The sequence below is a fragment of the Podarcis erhardii genome (assembly GCF_964252035.2).
Source record: "Podarcis erhardii genome assembly, chromosome: 5".
NCBI lineage: Eukaryota > Metazoa > Chordata > Lepidosauria > Squamata > Lacertidae > Podarcis > Podarcis erhardii.
This window is the reverse complement of record NC_138509.1, coordinates 90,718,654-90,728,422: the sequence shown is the minus strand read 5'-3', so window position 1 is coordinate 90,728,422 and position 9,769 is coordinate 90,718,654. Positions and strand designations below refer to the sequence as shown.

Below are 9,769 nucleotides of genomic sequence, written 5' to 3'. Positions count from 1 at the left end.
TTTCTTGCGTATAGTTCACGAAAGGCTGGTCGTGGTGTCGCTTTTTAAGGTGCCCAAAGACCGACGTTTTTATTGCGGAAGACGACCTCGCACGGTCGCCTCTTCAATTTTTCTTGTATCTGCGGTCGAAGGCAAGGAGCATTGTGGGGAAACGAAAAGTTAGAGGTATACATAGCTCTTCCTTCTCAAACCGAACCTTTCCCCCTTAAATTTACAATGGTAATAGGGGAAGGAGGTCCGCTCTAGGAATGCTCGGGGCTGTGGAGGGTAGACCCTGCTCTGAATCCCAAGGAAGAGCGGCTTCCGACCCAAACCGGAAGTTAGGCCTGCGTGCCCCTGCGTACATCCTTCGTAATCTCTATGGGCCTGGGTCGAAGCTTTCCGGCGGCGGCGGCGGCTGCCGGTGAGCATTGTGGGAAACGGGAGGTGTCATGGCGGCGGCGGCGCTTTGCCGCCCGTTCTCGAAGCTCCTGAGGTTGGCTGCAGCGACCTGGGGCGGCCCGTCGGCGTCCTCTCCTCCCAGGTGGGCAGCCGCCGGGCGGGAGGCGGGTGGAGGGAGGCCTCCTGCGACCTCCGCTTTACCGTGTTCCTTTCATTCCTTGAATTTCCCCCGTGCCGAGTTCAAGCCAAGCTACTTTTTCAATGCTTAATGTTTCATTACGTTTTTTTATATATTATAATAATAATAATTTACTATTTATACCCCGCCCAAGCTACTTTTTCAATGCTTAATGTTTCATTACGTTTTTTATATATATTATAATAATAATAATTTATTATTTATACCCCGCCCAAGCTACTTTTTCAATGCTTAATGTTTCATTATGTTTTTTATATATAATAATATTAATAATAATTTATTATTTATACCCCGCCCAAGCTACTTTTTCAATGCTTAATGTTTCATTACGTTTTTTATATATAATAATATTAATAATAATTTATTATTTATACCCCGCCCAAGCTACTTTTTCAATGCTTAATGTTTCATTACGTTTTTTATATATAATAATATTATTAATAATTTATTATTTATACCCCGCCCAAGCTACTTTTTCAATGCTTAATGTTTCATTACGTTTTTTTATATAGATATTATTAATAATAATAATAATAATACTTTATTTATACCCCGCCCATCTGGCTGAGTTTCCCCAGCCACTCTGGGCGGCTCCCAATCAAGTGTTAAAAACAATACAGCGTTAAATATTAAAAACTTCCCTGAACAGGGCTGCCTTCAGATGTCTTTTAAAAATAAGATAGCTGCTTATTTCCTTCACATCTGAAGGATGTTCCACAGGGCGGGTGCCACTACCGAGAAGGCCCTCTGTCTGGTTCCCTGCAACCTCATTTCTCGCAATGAGGGAACTGCCAGAAGGCCCTCGGCACTGGATCTCAGTGTCCAGGCAGAACGATGGGGGTGGAGACGCTCCTTCAGGTATACAGGACCGAGGCCATTTAGGGCTTTATGTTGGAAGCCGCCCAGAGTGGCTGGGGAAACCCAGTCACATGAGCGGGGTACAATTAATAAAATTATTACTGTGTTATTATTACTATCTGTTGATGGATGGCCATCCTGACTCGACCCCAGACACACAGCTTGGAAGCTGTGGCTGGATGGTTACGTGGGAGCCGGTTGAAGTTAAATCCTTCGAACACAGAGGTCCTTTGGCTGGGTCGGGACGATATGGGATTAGGGGGGCAAATCCCATCTCTTGCAGGGGCGCAAGTAGTGCCAGCACCATCCCTTAAGAGTTTGGGTGTAATCTTCGACACCTCCCTTTCCATGGAGGCGCGGATTGCAGCTATAACAAAGGCGGCATTTTTTCATCTCCGCCAAGCTGAGCAGTTGACTCCTTACCTCTCTCGCCCTGATCTAGCTACTGTGATCCGCATGACGGTCACCTCCAGACTGGATTATTGTAACTCGCTCTACGTGGGGCTGCCCTTGAGACTGACCCAGAAACTCCAGCGGGTGCAGAATACCGTGGCGAAACTCCTCACAGGGTCCTCGCTGCGGGATCACATTCACCCAGTGCTATACCAGCTGCACTGGCTCCCGGTGGAGTACAGGATCAGGTTTAAGGTGCTGGTTTTAACCTTTAAAGCCCTATATGGCCTAGGACCCTCGTACCTACAGGACCGTCTCTCCTGGTATGTCCCACGGAGGACCTTACGGGCTCCAAACAAAAACATCTTGAAGGTCCCAGGCCACAGAGAGGTTAGGCTGGCCTCAATCAGAGCCAGGGCTTTTTCGGCTGTGGCTCCAATCTGGTGAGCCACACCAGAGACTAGGGCCCTGCGGGACTTGACATCTTTCCGCAGGGCCTGCAAGACGGAGCTGTTCCACCAGGCCTTTGGCCAAGGCACAGCCTGACCCCATCCTTTGGTAATTCTTCACAGAACTCTAACCCAATGGTTGCCATCAATTTGATTCGAACTGATTTTAGAATGAATTGATTTTAGAATGCTGTATTATTTTACTGCTGTTAGCCGCTCTGAGCCCGGCTTCAGCTGGGGAGGGCGGGATATAAATATAATTATTATTATTATTATTATTGCCAATTAAGGAATCCGTGGGGGAGGACGTTGGTTAACTGTTTTTGTATTTTTAACTCCCCCTTTCTCCAACTTGGCAATCCAAGCACTGACCATTCTGATCTCACAGGGTGGCAATAGGGAAACCAGTAGGCTCACCAGTCTACCACGTTCAGTGAGGTAAATGAATCATAGGATTGCAGAGTTGGAAGGGACCCCGAACGTCATCTAGTCCATTCCTCTGTAATGCAGGAATCTCAGCTCAAGCATCCGCGGCGGACAGCCAGGCAGCCTCTGCTTTAAATACCTCCAAGGGAGGACAGTCCACCACCTTCCAAAAGAGACTGTTCCAACCGTCCAACAGCTCTTACTGTCAGAAAGTTCTTCCTGACGTTGAGTTGCCATCTTCAAATATCTCAAGGTTCTGTCCCCATGGAAGGATGGAACTGGCTTGTTTTCTCCTGCTCTGGAGGGTAGACCCATACCAATGGCTTCTACCTTGCAAGAAAGCAGATTCCCACTAAACATCATTGCAGGGGGTTGGGGTCCCTTCCAACTCCACAGTTCTATGATGTTATGTTATCAAAGTCCAACTGTATTCAGGGAGTTAGATTTGATTTGTACGTAATAAGTTGTAGCCTTCTCTGGGGTTGAAAAAACGGGCTTCCATAGTATAGCTGTTATGCAGACTAGCTTGCTAGAGGGGTCACCCACCGTACAGTGTCCAGATCTGAAGTCTCTTGACTTCAGTGTCCAGATCTGAAGAAATATCTAGGTTTACTCAAAAAGTGATTTTAGTTCAGATATTCGGTTTTCAAAAACCACTTAAACTCTTCAAACATTTGCTTTAAACTAGGTAAATTTGATTATATGAAATTGTAGAATAGGAAGGTCCTTGAAAAGTCATCTAGTCAGTCTCCTGCTGATGCAGAATATTCACTGCTAAAGCATCCCTGATAGGTTTTTTGTGTGTGTGCCTATATAATTTTGTTGTTGTTTTTTTTAAAAAAATCCTATTTTATTGTCCTTCAGATTCATCCTTAACAACCTGCAGAAGAATGCCACACAAGTAGAAACAGTCTCTCCCTGTATGTTGCTTCATACCTCCTTGCCTCGGAATGGGCTGGAGGAATTTTTTGATGACCCCAAAAACTGGGGAAAGACAGAAGTCAAATCTGGTAAGATACTCAGAATCTGTTTATTTTGACTCCCCTTCTGGCCTCCCATTTTGTGGATATGTAAGCTAGGTGGGATTGTAAAAGTTCAATAGCAGCACATTCTGTGCTGGCGTATATCTTCATGTGTCTGTAAAATCACTGTTCAGGTGTGCACTCTAATTCAGAATATGTCACCTGAAGATATCATTATGTCCAATAATAGGTTAACATTATTTATGTTCTGTTCATTTAAATATATTTGATTATACATGACAGTAATGTTGAGGAATCTTTTGTATCACTTTTTCTAACTTTCATTTTTTGGTGAAGCTTTCATGGGTGCAAAGCAGATTTCAGTCTAGTTGGGTCCTTAGAACAGTTCCCCATATAGATTTGAGCAGTCATTGTCCCCCTGCCAAAACGCTGGTGCACTTTGTGGATTCCACAGGGGATTCATGGACTGTAGAACAGCTCCGAGGCAAGAGCAGTGAGGATTTGCACAAACTTTGGTGAGTATATTTCAGTGTATCTAATGGCTTGTGTTTCTTTAAAGTTACTGTACTTGTTTCATCCTTATGCACAATATTTCAAGAACTGCTTGGTCATGATTTCAGAATCCAGGAATATCCTCCTCAATCCATTTAAAATCAACACTGAGGAAAATCTCAGTGTTAACCCGTTAATATCATTTGACTCAGATTGCTTCCAAAATTCATAAGCTTACTGACATTCCCACCACATGTGTAATATAGTTGTGCATTTACAGCCAGACACTTCAACACTTAACATTTGTTTCCATAAACATTCTGTTCAACCTGGCAGGAGTTAAATATTGGTGCAATAAAAGCTTGTACTGTGTTTCCCTTATTGATAAACTTAGTGCAGATTTTTACTGTATGCCAAATCTTAAATCATCTCAATTCTGGCATAGTAAATCCCACTTCTTTTTCTCACCTTATCCTGAAGACAGACTCCTTTTTACTTAGGTCAGTCAATAATTTGTAAGTTTTTGCCAAGAGGCCTTTTGATTTATTGGCTGCCATTGTGATTTCTCATGTTGTCATCTTCCTTGCCATATACTCAACAAATGATTTCTTAACTGAAAATTCTGAAAGCATGGAGTACCTTACCTCCTGTTTTTTTAGCTATCTCATTCCATGTTAGCAAACTTTCATCTGTTAAATCCCTAAATTTGTGTACACCCTTCCCCCAATATACAAACTCTGATGGCTGATTTCTCATTAAAAACATTGAGTGACTTTAAGATGAATGCTAAGGAGGGAAACTTCTGGGCCTGATTTCACCCTATAATTATTCCAAGTTTTCACTGTTTGTCTTAGAAGTAAAGTTCATTTTAACTTGTCTTTTTCCTCTGCTAGTTGTGACACCCACTGTCCCTATGTCATTGTAATTTAGCTAAGAAGCAGTGGGCAGAGGTGGCTGGACAAAATTTCACATATTTCAGAAAGCTCTATGGAATTGCATGTAGACAGCCATGAGGTGCATTTTGAGAGCTTTTGCTTCCACTTTAGTTTAAATGTAATTTCTCATATGACCCAGAACCAACTAACCCTGGTTACAGTTAACTATAGTTATTTTCAAACATGCCCATTTCAAATCACAGTTTAAGCAAACCACAGTTAATATTAACCACAGTTCTGGGTCCAGCCAACATGGTAAGCAATAGTTAATCAAAGGTAGAAGCAAAAATGTTCAAACTTCACCTCCAGCTACATGAGAGGAGGAAGAATTTCAGCCCAAGCTTCTCATTGCTTATTGACATAACACTAAACTATGGTTAGCATGACCTGTGTGTTGGGCAAACGAGTCCCAGTTAACAATCTGTTAGTACTTACCAATATGTTATTTGACTTAGGTACGTCCTGCTTAAAGAGCGAAACATGCTTTTAACGTTGGAGCAAGAAGCAAAACGGCAGAGACTGCCAATGCCAAGCCCAGAGCGATTAGATAAGGTAACATGAATCTGAGGTCACTGCCAGTGTTTGAAACTCCTCTTGTCCTAGGCGCATTTTGTGACAGGGAATTTCATTAGCGCAAGCTGTTTCTGAACTCTGGGTGCAGTACTGCGGCTAAGATTTCAGATTAAAACTACGAAATGGAAGGAAGGAAGGACCTTTTTCTGCCTCCCCACTTCCAGCTACTCTGAAGACTGGAAAAGAGACCCTCTTAAGAATATTAGGGGAAGAACTAGACCATGTGAAAAATGAGCATAATATTTTAGCTGCAGTTCATTCATTTTCAGCTTTGTATATTTGTTATATAAAAAAAAGTTCCTAGACATTCTGTTGCTGCACCCATAACCTAGGTTTAAGGTTTCATTTAGCTCCTAGCTTTCATATCTCAGTTTCTAACCTGGACATGGGCAACCCTATGTTCTTTGTAAAGGAGGCAGCATTTGCAGTTCTTCCAAAGACTGTTTACAGCTTTTACCTACATTTATGTAGGAGTCAAATAAGATGAAGCAAGTCTTTAAACTTTCCCTAATTAGGCTCCTTAAACTCTTGATTTGCTCTCATCCTCCTTGTATTTTGTCACCAACCCTGGCTGCATGAGCCCTGGCAGCGAGGGAGGGGGTGCAGGATTCTGAAGCAGTTTCCAGTTGAATTTTTTTCTGGTTCCAGCACACATGGTGAAATGAAATAAGTCTGTAAGTAAGGGATACGAGTCTCAGAAAGCCTGGTTGTAGTTTCTGGTGAAGAAGTTCCACCCAACAGCAGTGCTGCCCAGCAACAGTGTAGTTATGGTTCAGGTTGTTAAAGCGCAATCCATTGGCAAGTTCTTGGCACAGACTCCAAGGAAAGGGATTTCTATATATTTCATAGTTCTGATTCCAATGGGCCTTTCATAAACAGATTTCCCAGCAAAGTGTGGTTTAGTTTGTAGGGACAATCAAAACCTTTTATAGTGGTACCTCAGGTTACATACACTTCAGGTTACAGACTCTGCTAACCCAGAAATAGTGCTTCAGGTTAAGAACTTTGCTTCAGGATGAGAACAGAAATCATGCTCCGGCGTCGCGGCAGCAGCGGGAGGCCTCATTAGCTAAAGTGGTGCTTCAGGTTAAGAACAGTTTCAGGTTAAGAACGGACCTCCGGAACGAATTAAGTACTTAACCCGAGGTTCCACTGTATAAGACTGCCAAGCCCATGCACATTCTACAACAAAATGCCTTCCATGTTTTGGACTACCAACTCCCATCACCCATGACAGCTGTGCTGACTGGGGTTGATGGGAGATGCATGCCAAAACATCAGGAGAGCACCAGCTTGGGAAAAGCTAGTGTCTGGAGTTCCCCTGGGCTCAGGCTCTTTCGCATGGATTGGTGGCTTTGGAGCTATAACACTCTTTTTGTGGTCTTCAGGTGAAAGATTCCATGGATAGAATGGATCTTGTCATCCAGGAAAGGGAAGACGCTTTGCGGCTCTTACAGACTGGCCAGGAGAAAGAGAGACCAGGCGAATGGAGACATGACTTCTTGGGCCGCGTATTTTGGTACAAGAAAGAATTATCGGTGTTTATTGAGCAGCATTTGTGTAGTGGGGAGAGCAAATACCAAGCGTGGCTCCATGTAGAGCAGACACTTTGTACAACATTCCACTATCAAGCAGAGTTAGGAAAGACTTCTACCCGAGACGTCAGGGAACCACTGCCAGTCCGAATAGACAGTGCCACTGGGACATGCAAGGAAATGCTAAATAGCTTGGAACGCTCCTTTTCAGTGTCAGTCACCCGACATTTTTTTTCTAATCCCTCTGCCAGCAGATTTTAAAATATTTTTTCCTAACATCCAATTAGCATTCAGTGGCCAGTGAGCAATCTTAATCCTCACTGGGTTTTGGGTTGGGTTGGGGAGGCTTGTTTCCTTCCCTTTAGTTTTCCTTTTCCCCCTAAAGTTTTTTTTTTTTTTTTTTTTGGTACTTCTATAAGCCTGGTACTTGGGAGCGACTCAAGACGTTTTGCTGCCTGAGGCCAAGGACAAGAGAGATGGTGCCCCACATCCCATGAGCAGATGCCAACTCGATTGGCAGTTGAATCTTACCTCCACACTGGGGCAGCATCCTTCATCACATCTGAGGGCAGCAGGCTAGCTTTTAAGGGCAGACTTCATAGGATACCCAGTAATTGCCCGACTCTGCCTAATGGTAGGGCCGGCCCTGCTCATGCTGCTGCCTTGTGTGTAGTTGCTGCCTCTTTGACCACGTAAGAATCCACACCTACTTTAGAAATAAGAAGGTATGAGGACTGGGCTGTATGGACCAATGACGTGGTCCATATATTCAAGCGAAACGTATTGTGGAAAGAACTCCCCGTTTAAGTTAAGAGCGAACAAAAAAAAAGTCTCTTCTACCATTTGACGTTCTTAGCTTTCTGGCACATTTTCTCTGTAAGCTATTCAGAGCGGGAGGGAACTTTGAATGTATGGGGTGGAGTCTTCCATTATGTGCTTTGCAAGCAGATCAGGGCTGCCTTTCACATACAGCCAGTTCAGTTTCTAAAGGGCAGTGGAGGCTTGGGAAAAGGGGGGGGGCTGCTACTGCCCTAAAATAATTAACCTACCATCCTGCATTTGTCATCTGAAACCACCAAATAATTTGCTAAAATAAGAACTGGTCAGGGCAGATCAGCTACTGATGGTGAACTAGGGACTGATGCTTGTGTTTGTGCTTTGATTTGTTTTAGCTAAAAATAGGCTCTAAAATGTTGTGTAATGTATCCTGAGATTTTGAGGTGGGAAGAGGCGGCTAGACATAATTATGAGCTTTTCAAAAGAATCACATCTCACACATTCTCCTCGTCTGTCATTGGCAGGTACACTTTTAGGGAATGGCCAATCCCTTGGTACCTAAATGCAAAGCATAACAGAAAACGGTTCTACTATTTGCCAAATGTCAATCGTTTTAACAGGTAAGACCAGCAGCCTTTAAAACCAGACCCTTTTATATGTCCTCTTACCATTTGTCCTGCTTTGCTGATTGTCTGGGAGAGCTACGAGATCGCCTTGCGCTACATGTGCCTGCTCGACCACTTCAATCGGCAGAATTGGCACCACTGCAGGTGTCACACAGGTGTCTGTGTTTGTAAGAACATGTTTAGTGTGGCAGCGGCTGTACTTTGGAACTGTTGAGCTCAAGCAGGCACCTTCACTGTACTCTCTTGGGCACCTGCTAAAAACATTGTTGTATAGACATTGTTGTATATAATTGTAAATAAAACAAACAACTTATACGCTAACTTGCACTGGTTGGTTTTCTCCTGCAGACTCAGACTTGAACAATATTTGCGCAATGAATCAAGGAAGAGGAATATGCAGAAGCAGAGAGAGAAGCGTTTAAAGAAACAATTCCCTCATCTTGGTGCTCAGTCTCAAAGCTAACAGGAAGTTGGCAGTATTTGATGGAATTGTGGCACAAATATTCCTCCTCCTGAACTGCCTGTAAATGGACAAAGAGTAACGCAAAACATACCATGTGATGTAAAACAAGCTCATTTCCGCCCCTACCAAAATAAAGTTGTTTCATCTTTCTTGTAAAATATTTGTTCTTTCATAGACTTGTCAACAACCATTTAATTAACTGTTTTCTATGTATGACATAGTTTGTAGTTGCAGTCACAAAGAAACAGGTGTGCTCTAATTAAAATCCAGATTGGCTTTTGTAAAAACCAGTTTCTGGTCCTCATGTTGAGTTTACTTAGCAATTAAAAGACAGGAAGGTTTCGGGGTCATGCAGAGCTCTCTGGCCCATGCGATGATCAAAAGTTGCATAAATATGCACGATTTATGCAGCTGGGCTGGATTTGCTTCAGGTCTGTTAATATTAACCCCAATTTACGATGCAAGTAGCATGGGGACCAGGGAAGCAAAAAGTTAAAGGATTCCTGTATTCAAGGACCATCCCTCCAACTCACACAAATAGAACACTATTACTGCAGATCTAGCAAACAGTAGTATTAAAGGCAGGGATTAGTTCAACCAAGAACTGAGTACCATCCATTCTCCCCTCATTTAATGAGTTGTGTGAATGTAAAATAGAATTTCTCTGAAACAAACACAA

General features: G+C 43.1%; 1 protein-coding gene across 1 annotated transcript; it reads left to right on the top strand.

Annotated features, from left to right (window-relative positions):
• Positions 1-372: 372 nt before the first annotated feature.
• On the top strand, positions 373-9,248 carry MRPL47 (mitochondrial ribosomal protein L47). The gene is made up of 7 exons (XM_081862847.1): positions 373-523; positions 3,571-3,716; positions 4,144-4,204; positions 5,572-5,668; positions 7,078-7,208; positions 8,526-8,621; positions 8,976-9,248. Exons 1-7 carry the CDS (start codon positions 432-434, stop codon positions 9,088-9,090), a joined length of 738 nt encoding a protein of 245 aa, XP_081718973.1. The 5' UTR covers positions 373-431; the 3' UTR covers positions 9,091-9,248.
• The last annotated feature ends 521 nt before the right edge of the window (positions 9,249-9,769 follow it).

Excerpts from the sequence above, each read along its gene's own strand:
- MRPL47 (XM_081862847.1), top strand. The coding sequence starts at position 432 with ATGGCGGCGGCGGCGCTTTGCCGCCCGTTCTCGAAGCTCCTGAGGTTG. Across the intron at positions 3,717-4,143 it reads AAAGACAGAAGTCAAATCTG|GGGATTCATGGACTGTAGAA; the intron begins GTAAGATACTCA and ends TGGATTCCACAG. Across the intron at positions 5,669-7,077 it reads GCCCAGAGCGATTAGATAAG|GTGAAAGATTCCATGGATAG; the intron begins GTAACATGAATC and ends TGTGGTCTTCAG.